At 35.6% G+C, this 20,974-nt stretch overlaps 2 protein-coding genes across 8 annotated transcripts in view; one reads left to right on the forward strand and one right to left on the reverse strand.

Moving 5' to 3' along the window:
• Positions 1–20,974, reverse strand: part of knstrn (kinetochore localized astrin (SPAG5) binding protein) — a 170,267-nt gene that overhangs the window by 86,090 nt on the left and 63,203 nt on the right. The window lies entirely within an intron of this gene.
• Positions 1–20,974, forward strand: part of dmd (dystrophin) — a 110,209-nt gene that overhangs the window by 67,503 nt on the left and 21,732 nt on the right. For 5 of the 7 annotated variants that reach the window (XM_079896601.1, XM_079896600.1, XM_079896603.1 and 2 more), the window contains 10 exons: positions 32–300; positions 481–627; positions 4,517–4,595; positions 4,823–4,883; positions 12,505–12,566; positions 13,829–13,903; positions 14,732–14,933; positions 16,346–16,431; positions 18,598–18,755; positions 19,031–19,197. In XM_079896601.1, the coding sequence (XP_079752727.1) occupies positions 32–300; positions 481–627; positions 4,517–4,595; positions 4,823–4,883; positions 12,505–12,566; positions 13,829–13,903; positions 14,732–14,933; positions 16,346–16,431; positions 18,598–18,755; positions 19,031–19,197 (1,306 nt within the window). Of the gene's footprint in view, positions 1–31; positions 301–480; positions 628–4,516; positions 4,596–4,822; positions 4,884–7,253; positions 7,486–12,504; positions 12,567–13,828; positions 13,904–14,731; positions 14,934–16,345; positions 16,432–18,597; positions 18,756–19,030; positions 19,198–20,974 lie in introns of those variants that run through there. The other 2 variants (XM_079896606.1, XM_079896605.1) reach the window with 1 other exon arrangement.

Below are 20,974 nucleotides of genomic sequence, written 5' to 3' on the forward strand. Positions count from 1 at the left end.
TAACCTGTATTTCACTTTGTGTGCTGCCCAGATGTAAGTCCTGAGGAGAGGGTTCAAAATGTGGGCCGCATATTGCGTAAAGAAGTGGAGGATGTAACGGTTCGCTGGAAGAATTTGGGTGCAGCTGCTATTGACTGGCAGCAACAGCTGGAATTGGCCATGGAGAGGCTGATGGAGCTGCAGGACGCCCAGGATCAGCTGGACTTCAAGCTACGGCAGGCTGAGACCGTGAAGAATTCTTGGAAGCCTGTTGGGGAGCTGGTTGTAGATGATTTGCAAAACCACATAGACAGAGTAAAGGTCAGTATCCTCTTATCCCTTATAAAAAAAAGAAGCTTTTTTGGACCTGTACAATGGTAATACCATGGTATACTCTGAAGCAACTTGGATTAGCATGTTTTTACTGTGGTATATATGTTAATTATTTTAATCTTTAAGCCTTTGGGCCAAAAGGCATTAAGGTTTTATGTATTTTTCCAGGTGTTCCAGGAGGAGATAGCTCCCATTCAGGATAATGTAAATCAGGTCAACCAACTGGCCTCTACATTTAGACCACCTGACATTCAGCTCTCTCCAGACAACTTGAGCAGAATCGATGACCTCAACATGAGATGGAGGCTTCTGCAGGTATCCATTTATGTTCTTTAATTTGAAGTCAATGTGAATTGCCTTTTTTTTTGCAACCTTGACTTCCATAAATTTACATATTTTCAAGTGAAAGACCATGTTTAATGAGAAGTGTGGGATTTGATTTGATTTGTTGGGAACAGATTGGCCATTCCATACCAGAATGGAGCGAGTGTACCCCAAAACAGTGCCTAAGTAGCTATTTGGCTGCTGGTTAACATTAGCCTATATTGGCTGTAAGTTCAGCCAAAAAATTTAAATTCTTTCATCATTTACTCACACTTATGTCGTGCCAAACCTGTAAGACTTTTGTTTATCTTCGGTGAATAAAAGCCTAAATTCAATCTGTTCATCGTATAAAGTGATCTAGTCTCTTCAGAAAATTTGGACTAAACCTTTCAATTCATATAGATTAGTTTTGCGATCTCTTTATCAACTTTTTTAAAGCGTCAAAGTGGTAGTTGCATAGCTGCCAATGGAGGGACAGAAATCTCTCAGATTTCATTCAAAATATCTTCATTTGTGTTCCAAAGATGAACGAAAGTCTTACAGGTTTGGAACGACATGAGGGTGAGTAATTAATAACACAATTTTCATTTTTGGGTGAACAAACCCTTTAATGACATCAGCAAAAATAACAGTTGTTTTAATTAAAGATTACAAAGAAAAACGTGCACTAATGAATTGTTAAAAAATACAATCTGGAATGTGTACTAATTAAATTCATTATTTATAAATCAAGTCAGGTCGCAGCTTTAGCTCCTTACACAAAAAGAGAAGAGAAAAAAATACAGTTCAATCTTTGAAAAGTGTACATGTCAGCAATAGATGCAACAAGCAGATCACAGAAATGATCTGTCCTTCAGATATTTGACAAAGAACACAGAAAGGCATTATTTAATAAAAAGAATTTGGGCAGAAACATAAAAACAATCGTGATGAAACATTCTGCACATTTACAGAATATGTTTCTTTGAAATTGTTTTATTAACCATTACTGGCATTTGTTTCCTTCTTTTCCAGTGTTCTTGTAAGCTAAAACTTTTTAAATTGTTTCTGTTAATTGAGATATATATATATGTGTGTGTGTATATATGTATATATATGTGTATGTATGTATATATGTGTATATATATATAGAACGTTCGAACATTCTATATATATGGGCCATTCTACAGAATTGGTGCAAACTGCTGTCCCTCATCCAAAAAACACATTTGAAAAGCATTTAATTATTAAAATCTTAGATGTTTACTAAGATCCTTCAATTATCTATTGAAACCCACAATAATATTTAAGATATCAGTAAGCTTTATATATATAAAATCATAATTTATGGGCTACTTTCAATTAGGAGGTGGCTGTCCCAAACCCTAACCCCTAAATTTCAACTTGTGAAAATGATATTGAATAATTTTTTGCAAATTTTTCCATTCTTGTTTTAAAAAAAATATTTTTGTTTTTTTAAAAAAAATGAAGTTAAAAAAAATATTTATTTTATATTTTATTTTTAAATCATGAAACTTTATCTAAAAAAACATGTCCCGCATTTTCATGTCACTACCAAAACAGTGAATGTTGTAGTCCATTGGCTGAGACTGATTTTAATCACACTCCTACATTTTTGATCAGGAAATATTCCTGTGTCCCTCTCTCTCATGTGCTATATGGTGAGTAGATTGATCCCATCATTTTGAGGTAAATGTGTTCTAAAGTCTAAAAATCTGTGTGTAACTTTAAGGAATGTCACTACCAAACTCATTTTTTCTGCTATTGAGTATTTTTTTTGGGATGTTATTCCATAAAATTTAGTTGTTATATGTGTTCAACTGTTCTGACCAGTGATGGCTAACCATGTGCTGATTAGCATCTTCGAGCTAGGCTCAAAAGTTATCTAAAATTGTCACTACCAAAACAGTCACAACCGAAACATTTTCTTGAAGTTTCGGTTGTGACATTGTTTTGGTAGTGACAAAAGGGAACACATAATCCTTTATTTGGAGGAATAAACTACATTTTAGTACAGTTATGCAAATAATTACTACTGTAGTATGTTTTAGTAGTGTTTTAGTATGCAATATTCTGTTAAAATTCTGTAATGTGATGAGGTTACAATTACTTAAGGTTGCAGTCCATGATACTAGCTTAGGTGTAAGGTTGTTGTCAGTAATGTTAATTTCTATGATTAACTTGGCAAGGAGAATGACATAAAACACCAACATGCCTAAAAAAAATAGAAAAACTACAACAGAGAGACAGAGAGAATACAAACAAAGGTTGAGGGAAGACCCAGTGAAGTACGAGGAATACTTAAGGAAAGAAAATGAAAGAAATAAGAAACGAAGGGAAGAAGGAAAGTTGAAGAGTATCAGTGAATTATCTGACAGGGAGCAAAGACATGTCAGAAAAGCATGGAGGAAAAGACAGAAAAGACACAGGATGATGGTGAAAAGACAAAAAGAGATGGAGACATTTTGCAGGGCTTCCACACCACCTAGCACTTCCAGTGAGGGTGATCAGACACCAGTACACACACACACACACACACACAGTTCAGTGGTTCTGGAGATTTATCTGAATGAGGAAAATTATTCTGAAATTAATGTATTATGTAAACACACACACACACACACACACACACACACACACACACACACACACACAGAGTTCAGTGGTTCTGGAGATTTATCTGAATGACTCATAAACAAAATGTTGAAAATGTGAAAATAAAACAAAGTGGTTCTGAGTCTACATTGTAAGTTGTTGTTTTTTTAGGAAGAAAAATCTATGAGCATACCTCTTCTCACTTGCACCTCAAGACCAAAGTATAGAATAGCTCGAGGTGTTCTTATAAGATATTTACTGTCAGATGTGTGTCTGCTATATGTACTGACTGCATATGTGCATCATAGTTATTTATTTATATTAACATAAAATGTGGACAGTCTGATTCAGCCATGGCAAACTAATTATTGTGGTCACTACCAAAACATTACTGTCACTACCAAAAATGTGCAGTCACTACCGTAACATGGGATGTTTTGTCAAAAATAAAGTATATTGAATTATCAACTAAGATGTTATGATAGTGTTTGGTTCAATGCATATTAATACTAATGAATCCTTAACTTTGAAATCAGTACGATAAACTTTATGCCTTCTACAAAGAAAGATTGGGTTCAAAATACAACAAATCTCATAAATCACACTTAAAATATTATTAAAATTATAATCTTTATTGATTTAACCAGTAAAAATATTTTTTAAAAATAGAAAAAATATATATTTATAAGGTAGATGTAAACAAAATCTTAATAGGTCATTATAAGCCTTCTTAATAAATTATTTAATATTGTGTTTCGGTAGTGACAAATTTGGGGAGAAGGAAAATATTCCAGCATTTTCTGAAAATACAATATGAGAATTAACTGCACAATTACTAGAAAAGCATACCTTGGATATTATACAATTTGCATACATGCAAAATTTGTGGGAAAAAACAAAAAAATTTCAAGATGTTTCCAACTCTGACTTTGCACCAATTCTGTAGAATGGCCCATATATGTATATGTATATGTATATGTGTGTATATGTGAAATGTTGCCCATGTTACTGAAATAGAATAATTTTAAGTCGAAGTACTAACATTACTAAACCAAAGACTGAAAAAAAATAAAGCTATTTTTTATATATAAAAATATGACAAAAAGTGACAAAAGCACATACAATTCATTATATTAAACTAAAATGAAAATGAAAACTGAAAATATAAATAAAAGCTGATTCAAAATGTTAGCAAATAATATAATAGTATATAAATAATACTAAAATAACGCTATTCTTTACAGCAATTTATTCCTATTCCTTCCGCCTCTTCTGTGTTTTTTAGGTCTCCATTGAGGAACATCTGACCCAGCTGACCACAGCCTACAGGGACTTGGGGCCCCAGACTCAGAATTTCCTGCACGGTGAGTGTGTATTTGTGGTTCTGTTTAGCAGTATAATGAGCATTGTAATGACAGAATATTGTACTTATGTGAATCATAAACTAATCCTGTGTATTTTATGTCTTACTAATCTGTTAAGTTGCTTACTGTACATAAAATGTGTCTTGACCCAAATGAAGAAGTGAATGGTGAATAGAAAGGGCTTTGAAATCGAGGTAACATGAATGGGTTTTCTTTTCTGCACACAGCGTCTGTTGAAAGCCCTCTTGAACGCTCTATTTCGCCCAACAATGTCCCCTACTATATCAAGTAAGTCTTCCCAAACTCAACCCACATGTTGATGTCAGGCACATTCAAGGTCCACACTGAATTAACAAATTGAATTTCAACACTATGAAAGCTCCCAGACTAAGAAATACATCATAGCTGGCAGCAGACTACCAAAGAAAAGTGATTTTGCGTGACCTTTTTCCAAACAGAGATATCACCCTGCAAAATTTGTGCAGAATAATCTGAGATGATAAATTAGGCTCTGCCAATGCATGTACCAGCATGCATCACATAAACTGAGAACTTCTGCACACAGATGACTGAGTGAGCAAGTTTCAGAACTTCTTATCTTCATATTAAACTGGGAAGTTTGCCAGTTTCCATATAAAAATTCCATGCAGATAAAAATCTTTGTAAGTCTTTGGAACAAGCGATGGTAGCAGTGAGAAAGTGTGTCAGATTCTTTGGGGTAAGCTGTGCCATTGCTCAACTATACAGTCAATTTTTTATTTTATTTATTTATTTATTTTTTATTATATATTTATCTCTTGACACGTACACAGCTTAGCACCTTTTTAGAAGTCATATTTCTGTATGACATAAATGCTATCATTTCTATAGATGACGGGACATCCTGTGATTATGAAAATTACATTCACCTCTATATAATTTTTCTTTGCCAAGAAGACAATTTACACACACAAGTGGTGTGTCTTATCAAAACTCTACCCTATTTGGGTGTCTAGATTTTGCTTAGACACTGAAAACATTTTTCTTTAAATAAAAAAGAAAACAGATTATTATTTTACAAAAAAAAAAAACTATTTAATTTTTAAATCAGTGTTTTACTTGCCGTTTCTTTGTAAGTATTTGTGAAATTGCACTTTGTGATTGAAAATAGTCACCGACACCAAAAAACCTACAACATTTTTTTTCCAGTGATATATACTGTATATTATAATAGTCATTCCAGTATAGTTGTTTCATCGCTTTTGTGGCTCAAAATCGATTTCATCCTCAAAATCTAAAATGTAATCTCTAAAGTATGTGTACAAGCTTCATATACAGTCAGAGCTGCATTTATGCTCATGGCAGTGCATTAATCTGACTCCATAGGAGAGAACTGACTCTTAATGATGCTGTCATAGATTATGAATGCCATTAATGCTGGTCAAGCAGAGCAATACTTTCAGTCAGATGGCACTAGAATTAGTTATTTCCAGCCTATTGCATATGATAAGCTGCAGGACAATAAAGGGTATCGCTTTATAATAACTTTCATTAATAAGTTATCAACAAACATTAATGCTTAACAGATCAGTAGTTCATTTACTAATTTATATGAAATATACTGTTTGATTCCTGTATGATTGACATTTATACATGTAGTCTACACTAGTGATCTATTTTACCCATAAACTTTTTATGGGTTTTTAGTCATTAACTTCAGCCCATCTAATAAACTAAGCAAATTATTGCAGATTATGTTGATCACGATTTATTTTAAATTTATGCAAAATGTAAGCCTCGTAAAATGAGATTCCTGCACTATGGCAGCATGCAGCTTTTGTCAGGGAATAACCAATCTAGCCCTCCCCAACAAAACAGTAAATATTGGTCATTTTCACACTAAGCGGCTGTGTCTCAAAACCTAGTGAGCTGCCTAGCTAGATATGAATTGTTTATTTTGTTTCTTTGCATCAATCTAATGTTGGATTCACTTTTTCAGCATCCCACATTCTATTTGAGCATTTTTGACCATCATAGGTGAATTTTTTTTTCCTATCGTTTGATTTAATTTTTTTATTTTTTTATTAGTGCAATTTCTTTTCCATACTGTCGACACCTTTTTTTTTTTTTTTACAGTCTATGGTTGACACGTTCGAACGTTTGATTTGAGAAATGGAAATAATCGGAACGGTCGAATGTTTGATTCGAGCATTTTCATCAACCATCCTCCAGTGGACTTTAAAAGTTGATTGAGCATTTTGGGGGATCATTGGCGATCGGTTTTAGCTTTTTTTTAAACGGGAGAGTTCGAACGTTATATGAACAATTTGGCGACCACGGTTCAAACGTCCTTTTAGCAGTCATCAGAACGTTCGCACGATTGATTTAAACAGTTGACTGAGCATTTTTGGGCATCATTAAGTTCAGAATATCGGTTTAAACGTTCGAACGTTTACAACTTGGCGAATCACATAGGCACTTTCGAATTCGAACGTAGAATCGATTGTTTAAGCATAAGAACACTTTAGAACATTTCATTCCAGGATTTAGGAATTTTTTTTTGTTGCTATCGGACTTTTAAACGATTTCCACATAATGCTCGAATCGCACGCAAGCGATGTTCTAAAATGCGGTCTAGGTAGGTGGTATGCTAGGTTTTGAAGCACCTCCTGTGAGTGAGTGAGCAAGTGAGAGAGAGAGGAGTTGGAGGGGGAAGGGAGCAGGAGGAAAAGCTCCGCCTCGTCTGAGCCGCTCTGGCGGAGGGAGATCGCAGGGAAGTCGGATGCTTTTTCCCCTGTAGAGAGGGAACACCGCGGAGGTGATTCGCCCCAAACAACATTTGGGATTTTAAAAAACAAGCACGTTGGATTCGGCGATTATTAAGAGGCAAGATGAGGGAGAACTTGAGAAAGTAAGTGCAATGCTAACACGAATAAATGTCGGCTCTTGCGAGTAACGTTAGAGGACGCCGAAGGAGTTTTGCATTCGTCCATCTGCCGTATAGTCGCTGCTTCTTTTCCTTGCTGGTTTTCCTTACAGCCTAGCAGGTGCTTGTTCGGTTTTTACAAGGAGCCAGTGCAGCCGGGAATGTCCACGTCTTTTAGCGACATGCCAGTTCAGCGCTTGATTTGTTTATTTTTCTAATGCCAAACACATCGATAGTTCCTGATGCATCTAACGTTACTGTGCCCTTCTTGCAGCATGCCGACTGATAAACCTAACGTGGCGTTCATATTGTCATTTGTTTTTGGAGGTGTATTTGATCGAAATCCTTATATTGATAACAAGGCTTGGCCTTAAGGATCCTCCATATTCGTGCGCTTCCCATAAGTTAACATTATACCACACAGAAGATAACTGTTTTGGTTTTAACCACATACTTACGGCTGCGTTTGCATTCAACCATAACCAAGAGGCACAATAAGAGGTGTCTGCGTGAAGCGTGTTTGTGTGGGTACACTGTGCTGTTAGATGCGTTCATGCATGTAGGTGGGCATTCCTTTTTCTTGTCCAAACCCACATTACTGCTGTACTTCCGCTCATGCAGTGCCTTGAGATGTGCAGGTATGGTGTTCTCTGTGGGAAATTTGCCATCAGGCCATTGGCATGCTTTACTGAGACTACCTGAACCTAGAGGGCGCTGCCAGATACTGACTGTGTCTCAAAGCCTATAGTGAGCTGCTTGTGATGCCCAGAAATTCTGTGCGTGTTTTCAAACTTTTTGATATCAAAGACCACACCTTAAAAAAAAAAAAAAATTATATATATATATATATATATATATATATATATATATATATATATATATATATATAATGTGTGTGTAAATATATATGACTTCTTAAATATACACACAAAAATTATGTAAGTCATTTCAACTTAAATTACATTAAGCTGACTTAAATGAGTTGAATGTATAACTTAAAGTTGAAAATTGCTTAACTTATTTTGGTGAGTTAAAGCAATGTAGAAAAATATGTTGTCATAACTTATTGATCATGTAATTTTTTACACTGTAAAATCTTTTATTAGTTTAATTCAGAATTAATAATGCTTTTTAGTGTTTTTATTCGGAGATGCTTTATATTGAACTAAAGTTACCTTAAAGATTTGTTGCATTGTTAATTGCTGTTCTTTCGAACTTATCATAAAAGAATCAGTTTCCACAATAATATATTGTTTTCAACATTGCTAATAATAAGATATGTTTCTTGAGCACCAAGCATATTAGCACCAGCATATTAGAAAGATTTCTGAAGGATCACGTGACACTGAAGACTGGAGTAATGATGCTGAAAATTCAGCTTTTAAATATATTAATATAGAAAACAGTTCTTTTAAACCTGTTCCAAGTTAGCTGATTAAAACCCCTAGCAAAACAAATCCTCTGGCAGTCCCATGGTAAATGGCATTGGTATTACCATGGTGCTTTTTTGTCTGTATGGTTCCACCCCATAATGTTTGCATTTCAGAGCTACTGATGTTTTCCACAACTCCTTTTAAAGTTCTTTCATTTCTGACCCCTCTGACCTTTTCAGAATTTTTTTTTCTTTTGGAAGAAAAAAATGCATGAATGTTCACTTTCATCAAATTGTTGTTGGTGTTTTTTCCTGCTTTAACACTGTAGGGGCTGGGTATAATTTATAGTTTTGAAGTTTTTCCACCTTATTAGAATTCTGCAGAGCCACTTGGCTGGCTTAAGCCCAAAATCACAAACATCCTGGCCCATAGCAACACTTCAAAACAAGGCATCTCAGTAGTGTAAATTGCATTTCCACTAATGGATTCATTTAGAGCCATTGTAACAAAACAGTTAGGCACTGTTCTGACTGTAGAAATTGACTCCCTTCTTTTAAGATTCAAATGAAAAGGACCCAGTACAACAACTTAGATGCTCAAAGCGTGTCACATGTAGGATCTAAACCAGTGGTTCCCAACCTTTTTTCTAAAATTCAAAATCGTGACGCCAAAACACACTAGCAGAAACACATTTTATTTACTGACAGGGATTATAAAATCAGTTGTCTGGTTTTTAATAAATGCAATAACATCAGAAACATTAAAAAAATTACATTAACAACGACAGCTGGATTTTAAATGAACAACTAGCATTATATCTACTATCTGTTACCTACTAGCATCAACCACGTTCAAATAAGGTATTGACAAAAAGATTTATAAAATGATAAACCTCACATTTCAGCCTTTAAACAATTTTAAAGAAACGGGGTTAGACAAAATTATTGTCTATAACACATTAGCTTAGTTTTAATCAACCGGTTAAAATTGACTTAGCGCATCAAAATTTGGTCTTATTTTACACAAACAAATACCGCAGACAGTGTGAATGAAAATGTAATTCAGTAGATGGCGCTTATGGAACATTTCCCTCAGCACTCGGTTGTAAAACCTCGCTTCTTTCCTCCATGTTTTCACACAAAATGAAACTCAAGCTGCATGCTGTGCCTGCTGCTCACTTTGATTAAAGCTAGACGGTATCTGCCATGAGTTTTTCAAATCCTGTTAATCAAATGATGATTTAAATGTTAAACTGTTAGACTAACCACCAGGAATTGTATCGTGGTTTATCCTCCAACCGGTAGGCTACATTTTTCATCCCTTCTTGTAACCTAAAAACTATAGTGAGTTAGGCGACCCCCCGGGTTGGGAATCACTGATCTAAACAATGGACTTTAAAATATTTATTCATGTAAAATATCAGAGTTGCAAGATGGGTTTTTGGCAGAAACAAGCTTTTGGTGGTTTAAGCCCCACCAGCTAGAGTTTAAAAATGTTATGAGTCACTGCCAAATCCACATGCAGCAGGAACACTATTAAATGGGATAAGTTAGAGTGTAAAAAGTAAAAACGGATATTTAACTTGGATACTCTATAATCTTTTCACTTTTATTTAGCCTCTGTCCCAACTTTTTTGGAGTGTGTTGCATATTTACAAAATACAATTAATTTGGCCAGTGAAAACATTGGAAATATTTTCTTTGTACTTTTCTCAGTTAAATAAAGGTTAAAGAGGGTGAACAAATCACAGATTCTTGATTTTATTACATTTTACAATGTCCCAACTTTTCTGGAATTGGGGTTATGTTTATGTTGCCTTTTTTAGAGCCCACTTTTTTATTTATTTAATTCCATCATACTCCAAATAATAGTCAGGCCAGGGGCCTCATTTATAAAACTTTGCGTAGGATTTGCGTCAGAAGTGGGGTACGGATGAAACATAGGACGTGCGTACGCACAGAAATATTCGGATTTATAAAACCGTGCGCACGCACGTCCTACGCAGTTTTCCCTTAATAAATCACAATCAATTCTAAATGGAGCGCAGCTTTTGCGGCTTCATGTCACGCCCATAGTTGCCCATAAATAGTCCGTGAAACGCCCAGAATTAATATTCATCGATTGCGCAATCATGGCAAACACAGAGAGGAAAACCAAGAAACGTAACTTCACTCACGTCATTACGCATTGTGATGGCATCATGGCATTTTATTACCATCCATTTGATTGCATCTGACAAGCTACAGATGTGTTATGAGGATGAATTGCATAACATGCCAATATTATTGCAGAACATATTTCACTTTTCTTTTTGCAAATATGTGTTAATTTGAATTTCTGTTGTAATTTTCGTTTGATTTTGTTTGTTTTACACTGCAGATCGATTAAACGGGTATTCGCGTAGGCTGTTAATTGTAAGACTTGCTTTGTGAAGTCTTCATGTTATTATGAGAGGCAGTATTGCCATTTCTTTTACACAACGGTCTACAGTTTCACACACTTTCACGTGTTTCTTCCATCTGCCGACGGTGTCGCCATTTCTCATTTCACCCGTTTTTGTGCGTATTTGCGTACGCCTGGGTCAGACCTTGCGTGAAGGACCGCACATTTTCCCGTCAAGTTTGCTTTTTATAAATACCAATTATTGCCTAGAGAGCGGCGTACGCCTTCTTTTGTGCGTACGCAACGTTTATAAATGAGGCCCCAGGACAACCTTGTGAAAAGTATGTTCTATCTTCAACAAAATAGTCACACAGATTTGAAACTATATAAGGATCATTAAATGACTGAATGTTCACCTTTGAACTGTTCTTTTAAATGAGACGTGTTATCATAGACAGCATGTCTAACATATTGTTACCGTCATGATGTCATTGGCGTGATAGTTCTACTTTAACGGATGTGTTAAATGTGCTTAAGTATCTGTTGAAAATGACCTTTATTTGAAGAACATAATTGAGCTATTTTTGAGTTTGAGGACTACAAAGATTTATTGTTGGATGTAAAAAGACTCAAGGCTTGTCCACCACACTTTATCACTGTCATAATCTATATAACTTTAGATGGAGGATGACACTATCTCGAGCACTAAATATGAGTCATAAACATATTTATGGACATTGTAGTGCCTTTTGTTGGCTTTTGGTATGTATTTATTATGGCGCTTTTCCACTGCGTGGTACGACTCGGCTCGGTTTGCTTTATCCACTGCAGTTTAGTTCCGCTTCAAAGTGGGTGGGATTATAGACTGATCGTTATAGTTGCGCCTCCATCTCGTCCACTGACCACGATTACTGCCATTTCTTTTTTCAAGTTGCGTGCGACGGTCGTTTAAAAAAGTCGTGCGAACAAATGATACTGCGGTGGCTGTTGCTGACTATTTAAATCTTGCTGGTTTGGTGTCTCGTGTCACAAATCAAATGTCGCTGGTAGTGATGATTCTCTCTGACCAATCAGTGATCTGCAGTGTTTACACATCACATTTTAGTATCAGTACTGTTTGCTTGGAGGTTGTACTTAAAAAAGTACCAGGTACCAAACCCCCCAAAAGTGAGCCATACCATGCAGTGGAAAAGAGAGTTTTTCAGAGAGAGGTACTGTTGATTGTAATTCACTTTCTCTTTTCTTTCAGTCACCAGACCCAAACAACATGTTGGGACCACCCAAAGATGGCAGAACTGTACCAGTCATTAGGTAGACCTGATTCAAGTCTGATGTGCATGAAGTAGTGCTGGATGATGTATTGAATATTAATAGCATGTTCATGATGATCTTGCTGGTGACTTTCCAAAGATGGTGCTAAAAATGTTAATGGAGGTCTTCATATGGCATTTTACTGTGCATTAAAATGTCTTTGTGATAACAAATGAATATATACACTACAGCACACCACAGTAAAGTGTTTTTTTTTTTTTTAAAAGGAATGCAGTAATTATTCAGCAAGGATTCATTAAATTGATAAAAAGTGGCTTTAAATACTTATTAAAAACTTTTTCAACATTGATAATAAGAAATTTTCTGAGCAGCAAATCCGCATATTAGAATGATTTCTGAAGAATCATGTGACACTGAAGACTGGAGTAATGATGCTGAAAATTCAGTTTTGATCACAGGAATAAATTACATTTTAAAATATATTAAAATACATAGCAAGTATTTTAAATTCTAACAAAATTTCGCAGTTCTACTTCTTACTGTATTTTTTTATCTAATTAATGTAGCCAAACTTTTTAACGGTTTTACATTTAAACCTGGCAATAGTGTCTGTAAAGTAATGATTCATGTAATACATAAAATGTATACATAATTCTATTGTTATATAATATGCATAGATAAACTGTCGAAAAGCTGTAACAATTTTTTAGCGCAATTTTCCTACGGACAAAATTGCGATTGTTAACTCATGATTTCTGTTCTGTCTGTGCGCACCAATCTTGCACTTCTATCTCCTCCTCAACCAGACCACCTAGAGACTTCGGGTTTTCGGCATTATGTTAAGGAAGGTCTAATCTCGGGAACGCACAAAAAAAAAAAAAAAAAAACATAAAAAACATAAAAAGATTTACTATCTCTTAGTGTTGTGATCCCATGACGTCAGAAAATTGCGCTAAAACACTCACTGAGTTTTTATTACTTGTTTTTTAGCCATATAGCACAACCTTGCTATGAAGTTGTTACATCTCTCACATTTTCATTCATCTGTTGCATTCAGTTGTAGTGTAATTGCCCTTAAGTCAAATTTCAGATTGTTTGTTGATCAATGGATTAAAAATGGAAAAGACTAATTGGATGATACTAGCTTGATGTCTTTGCTGCCTGTTTTTCAAATCCCAACAAATAAGATCAAAATGAGAAATTGTCAGATGCAGAGATGAAAGGTTTTACTGTGACAGTAATGAAATGTTGCATGAACAGTTTGCTAAAATGAACATGTCCCATTTTCTCGTGCTAAACAGCGGATCTCAACAACGTACGATTCTCTGCATACAGGACGGCAATGAAGCTCAGACGAATGCAGAAAGCTCTCTGCTGTGAGTTCACACAACTTACTCTTTGCAATCACACAACCCTGTTAATCTGTTTTCAGTTTTATTCTGAACATTCATGCTACTCATGACAATAATCTAAAAAAGTCTTTATTTAGGCTCAAACCATGTTTCAGAGAAACATTTTGTGAAGAGGAAAGGGTTAAAATTTGCTTCTATCTCCGTCAGAAAAAAAAAATGTTTAGAATGACTAGTTTCTCACACATTTGATTACACAACAGGGTTTCCTAAAGCAAACCGTACAGTCTGTTACTGCTTCCAAACCCTGACCCTGCTGAGATGAATGAAACTCCACTTTGTGCGTTCAGGAGTGGTGCGCTATAACTTCTAGGGCTGGGTTCAAAATATTGCTTTCTCGGTTTTACTCAGTTCTCATTTTAATGGTGAGACTTTTGGTTTTTTGTGTTCAGGCTTGATTTTGTATTTAGATTTATCGGCTTTCAAATATCGGCATCGGCCTAAATCTTCATATCGGTACATCCCTAAAATAAATAAATATGAATGAACATCAGAAGGTATGTTGACAGATACAGTACAACTTTTTGAAAGTATTGTCTCATGTAATCACTCATTTGTTTAAAGATTTGAAGGATGTCAATAAAACAGCTTGGAAACACTGCCATGTCATGTTTATCTCAGGAAAGCCGTTCAATGTCCATAAACTCGCTAGTTAGCTAGAAAATTGAACTCTAGAGAGGAGCTTATTTAATATATTTGAATTATTCCGTCATAAAAACAAGTTTTTATGACAGCCACCTTTAAAATGTTTGTTATCAGAGCACTTTATCAAATTTTGCATTTTTCTGTACACAGTGGATCTTCTGGGCATGTCTGCTGCCTGTGAGGCCTTTGAGCAGCACAATCTGAAACAGAATGAGCAATTCATGGACATCATGCAGGTGATCAACTGTCTGACCAGCATCTACGACCGTCTGGAGCAGCAGCACAGCAGCCTGGTCAACGTGCCTCTCTGCGTGGACATGTGTCTCAACTGGCTGCTCAACGTTTATGATACGTACGTTTCACTTTTTGTTGTTGCTTTGCGTGTTTAAGATGTTATGGAATAGTTCAATTATTGAAAGCAGGTCATATGTGGTTGGAACAACACGAGTGCAAGTAAATGATGAAAGAGTTTCAAATGTGGGATGAACTAATCCTTTAAATATTAGAACACATGAGTCAGAGAGAATCAAGGAGTTGGACTCAATTGGTACTCAGCATGTTTCTCAGTAGGATCACACTGAGCCATAAATCATGCAGTGTTTGTACATGGAGGTGGTAGATTCCACAGAAGACCCCTGTCTTTCCCCCAAAGTAAACAGAAAAACGTTGGAGGTCTTTTCATTCTACGCCTTTTTTTTTTTTACCTAGATTGTCTTGCAAAGCAATGTTTTTCTCAGAAGATGGGATGAAGAAATCCAGTCGTCAGGGTTCCATTGGGTACTTAAAAAGTATTCTAATTTTAAATTTGAGGACGAAAAAAAAGGGAATTGTGGTACGCCCTAATATAAATATTTTTATAACACTTTTTTTATAACATTAGATTAATAAAACTTTGTCCCTGACTACATATATTTAAAACATTTAAAATATTGTATTTTATTAAATAATGTATTTTTTTTACATTTTTTATTTATAATAATTAGTAAACATGGAAGTACAAATATGTGGCCTTCTGGGTTTACCATATTTGTGGCTAAATTAAATCTGTCTTAACTTTCATTTTGGGTGAACAATACATAGTTGCATTTTTGTATTGCAATATAATGCTTTATTGATACTTTATTACACCCCTAATGTTAACTTTATTGTGTTTAAATTATAATATGCTGTAGATAGTTGTGTAAGCATGCATATTTTATCTTCCTAATCTTTTTGTATGAGCAACTGTAAGTTGTAAAGCATAGACATTTCAAAATAAGAGGCTTGATCTATTTCGGCCTTTAATTTTGATTTGAATTTATTTGAGAAGTTTACAAAACTACAAGAAATAACAAATGCTACATATATGTATTGCTTCAATTTCAGTACATATTTAATAAATAAAACATGTTTTACATATAGTTTACATAGTTTCAAACATATTTTGCTGAAATAAACAGCATTAAATCATGTCAACATTAAAGTTAAATGTGCACCCCAGCCTAAGTATTTTAGTAGTTTTACGTAAAACTGGGATTTTTATTTGTCCAAGACTTTAAAAAGTCTTAAATTTGATTTTAAAGGTTAAACATTAAAAACACATTTAGAAGAAATTCTTTGTTTTATAAGCAAAAACTGTACATTTTACCAGTGTATGGTACAGAAACATCTAGAGTTATTTTGTTCCTGATCTTGACTGTTATCTGCAAAAAAGATTTAAAAAAGAGCGATTGACGGTCTTGCTTTAGTCATTTGTCACCTTGTTATTTTATTTTTTCCCCGCAGAGGACGAGCTGGCAAGATTCGTACCCTATCTTTCAAAACAGGAATAATCTGTTTGTGCAAAGCTCACCTTGAAGATAAGTACAGATGTAAGTTTTTCTGCTTGTCTTATGCGTTTCCTCCCTTCTATTTTGTCTCCATGTCATAATTAGAACCAAGATATTTGTTCGGTTTACAGAAAATGTACTACTAGCAGTTTACAGCTCTCTCAGGTGTTGGCAGTGTGTTGTAGTATGTTGTCATTGTTTAGTTGTTAATAGCACTGCTGTAAACGCTGTTGTAAAGCTTTGGAGTTTGCTCTTTTAGAGTAAATCTAGCACACAGTATAGTGCAACAGCTGGGGGTTTTCCAGAAATCAAGGTTAACTTACCATCACACCATGAACTCTTGGTTAATGGGGTTTATGCAAAACAAACTTCCGTATTCTATAAAACAGTTTGCATCTCTTCTGGTTCAGGTCTTTTGTACGTGCTTTGTTAAATATAGAGCTGTTGTACTAAAGATACCTTCAAGGGAACGACCAAAGAGGAGCATGACCGATGTCAAAAAGTTTGTTTTATTTTTTCTTCTTCTCACTAACATTTTGGTATTTAAATTGAATAAAACTGCTACAATAAAAAGAGCCAGCTTGGTTAGCTGATTACCTTAAAAGTTCATATATATCACCGTCAATTCATACTGCCGTTACCACTTTCTCAGACAAGTGGATTTTTTTTCTTTCTTATTTTGCTTAATGGCGATTTACATTCTTATCGCATATCGCCACCTACTGGGCAGTTGTGGAATCTATAGAGCAGGTTATGTTCAAAGAGTAAAGGGGCTTTCGCACCAGAGGAACCTTTTCATAGTTCCTAGAAATATTGTCGGAAGTGCCTGGATTTTGGAGTGTTCACACAGCAGGAACTAGGAACGATTTTAGTTCTAGGAACTCCTTTTGGAGGAACTAATTTAGCTCCCACTTCAGAGTAGGGTCTAAACCAGCACTGTAGGAACTATCCGTGACGTTAGTACGCTGATTGGCCGAACGCACGTGAAACACTAGTAGCTCCCGTCATTTTTTTTAAAAGGCTGTGTACACACAGATTATAGTCTATATAGTTACTCCAGAAACTAACTTTACGAACATGGGAAACAGTGATAGATGGGCCTAACCTTTACGCTGAGGAGAAAATCCAACGCAACTTTGAGGAGACCAAGCGAAAAACATGATTATTTCTGCTCAGCTAGCCACACTGGACATCAACCACACGGCATAAGCCAATACCTTTTCATTACCGTCTACTTTCTATGTATAACAGTTCTATATAATAACGTATTAGACAGGAATGATAGACAGATCGTAAACTAATAAACACGAAGAATGCGAGCAGTGTGAGCTCAGGTCCTGGCGTTCTCAGCGCCATCAATAAAAAGGTCCGCCACGCCGTCAAAATAAAAGTCACAACAACAAGCGTGGCTTACGTCACTTCAGAGTTCCTACTGGTGATGTGAATGCAACCAGGAAAACGTTCCTAGGGGAACCATTAGTTCTTGTGGAACCACCCTGATGGTTAGTGGTGGTGGTGTGAAAGCCCCTATAGTTCCTAGAAATATTGGTGGATGTTCCCAGATTTGGCGTGTTCGCACAGCAGGAACTAGGAACAATTTTAGTTCTAGGAACTTCTTTTCTAGGAACTAAATTACCTTCTACTTCAGAGTTAGGGTCTAAACCAGCACTATAGGAACTATCCGTGATATAAGTGTACGCTGATTGGCCGAACGCACGCAAAACACCAGTACCCGCCATTTTAAAAAAAGCTGTGTAAACACACAGATTATAGCCTTTATATTTACTCCACAAACTTACTCAACGAACATGGAAAACAGTGATAGATGGGCCTCTTAACCTTCCAAGGGAACCATTAGTTCTCGGGGAACCACCCTGGTGGATAGTTCCTAGAATTAAGTTCCTTGAACTACCCAGTGTGAAAGCCCCTTATGTTGCTATGGCTATTCACCCTGAAAGTTATCTCCATTTTTGGAACTAAAAGATGAGGTTATCTGCTTATTTATCCATATACTTAGCCGGGTATTTCGCATAACCTGCTCAGAAATAAATGTTTACTCACCTAGAAACCGCACAGCAGACCATTCTAAACTTAGGGGTTGGTAAGATTTTTTGGTAAGAAAAATTAGTTTGGATGTTTGGTGAATGTGGATGGTTTTGACTCTGTCTCTGTTACCCGTTTTGCTCATTATTTCCTCTTACACTCTAGTTTTATTCAGAGAGGTGGCCAGTGCCACAGGCTTCTGTGACCAGCGGCGCCTCGGCCTCCTTCTGCACGACGCCATTCAGATCCCCAGACAGCTGGGTGAGGTGGCATCTTTCGGAGGGAGCAATATCGAGCCCAGTGTGCGCAGCTGCTTTCAGTTTGTAAGTAACCATCGTCTACATTCATGAGCAGAGTACCTTAAAGCAACCATGTAGAATATGCAATTTTGTGGCATTTTTCTTTTCTTTTCAAAATAGTGGTACAGGTGACCCTAATTATGTCCTGTTCAATGAGAAACTTCCATAATTTCATTTGGTCCTTTAAATTAATTCCAATTTGTCACAAATGTTCTTTCAAAATCATCTACAACTCTGTACATTTCCTCAGTCTATTCAGTGTTTTCATCAGTTTTATTTTCTTTTGCTCTGATATGAAGGCCAATAACAAACCAGAGCTAGAAGCTTCAGTCTTCTTGGACTGGATGCGTTTAGAACCTCAGTCGATGGTTTGGCTTCCTGTCCTTCACCGTGTGGCGGCCGCTGAGACAGCAAAGCACCAGGCTAAATGCAACATTTGTAAGGAATGTCCTATTATTGGCTTCAGGTATGGACCTTTTCTTTAGTGCTATTATTCAGAATGACTGATTTTGCCTCAGGTGCTTTAAAAGTCTCAGCACTTTTTTTGTGAATTTTTAAGCATTGCACCAAACTTCAAGGCAGACGTTGATAAAGAAGACCTTTGTCTGTGTTTTGAGGCTCAAAAAACTGTAGTGTTTATTCTATTCTGTTAGAGGTTTTATTGGTGGGAGAACACAGTCCTACTTTTAGTGTTTTTTTTTATATTTGACTTTAAAGTCTACACGATATCAAAGTTGACCCTGTTTACTTTCTTCCTGCTCTTATTTGTTGGTGTACTACTTTCAAAAGAGATTTTTTTGGCTCAGGTCTGACTCTGTCGTCTTTTATATTCTGTTGCTTGATAATCTGTCTAATATTTATACTAAGTTTTACCTTGTTTTGTTGTATGTGTTAGGATGGAAAATCACACTTCTGATGTTGTTTATTAACTAAATGTTCAGTTTTCCTATTCATATTATATCATGTAAAGAGTTTAGTCATTAATACATTTCGGGGATTGATTTTAAGGACATTTTGTACAATTTGCTGTGTTGAGTCACCACTTGGGTCCCCACTTGGTTCCAATGCAAAATCTAGCAAAACCACTGATTTATAGCGTAAGTTTGCATGATTTTTGTAGCACTTAAATATAAAGTTTAAATTCCCCCCCAAAAAATTAACAGAAACTGACACAAATGTTTTAAAGACATTTTCACTTGTCATGTCCTATTGATTTTCTGTGAGAAATATTGTGGAACAGGACTTTTGTTTGTTTTATCCTTTGCAATCAGGGATTTTAGTCTATGGTCTATTAACAGCTAGGTGGCAGGCGCATCTTAGGGCTAGTTAGCATGTTAGCTTAGCACACCATCAATACACGACAATTTATGAGATTAAAACAATGTTTTTGCTCCAAATTTACGCCAACTATAACGCAAGTCGAGTGTTTTAAATAACCTTCTGTGATCTGATTTGGCTTCAGATAAAAAAAATTAGACAGAAAATATATTATTTTATAATATTCTGCATGATGATAAAGTCTATATCGATTAGCATTACATTATAAATATAATCTATCATTATGAAAATACCTGACATGGCTAAACGAACACAGATAAATCATATATTGTTGCAATCATGTTTATTGTCTCCAAAACATCTTTATCTGCATGTTACAGCCATCTCTGTAATCTTTGTTTATGTCTGGGAGTTCCTGGAATGTCACATGATATGGCTCTTCTTCATGTGTTCCATAGATGGACTAAATGTGCATAGGGCGCCCTCAGGCTGCCAGTGTGTATTGAAAACACAGTACATCAGAGTATTCAGCGCTCATAATGATTACATCGGCCCTTTTTGGGTATAAATTCAATAAAAATTATACCTCTCTATAGAAATCTGACCTATGATAAACCTATGAGAATCTATCAATATTTCTCTAAATCTGCACATTTTTGAGCTAAAAGCCCTGAGGAACGTTGCTTTCATGACGACAGCACAGGAGCGACTGACGCTCATATTTCATATTAAAGGTATCGACTCATTTTTTCATTACATAACTCCTGACACAAATTAATACATAACTGTCACTATAAGTTTCTCAGAATAAAATAGTGGTCAAATACTGAAACTTGAGTCATATCTTTATAATGATGTATAGTTTGTCAAGGTAATAACGTTAAATCTGATAGTAAGTTAACTTTGAACTATTTAAGCAAAGAACGTCAGCATCCTCGTGAAGGCTAACAGAAAACAGGAAAAAC

The sequence above is a fragment of the Squalius cephalus genome (genome assembly GCF_949319135.1).
Source record: "Squalius cephalus genome assembly, chromosome: 2".
NCBI classification, from domain to species: domain Eukaryota; kingdom Metazoa; phylum Chordata; class Actinopteri; order Cypriniformes; family Leuciscidae; genus Squalius; species Squalius cephalus.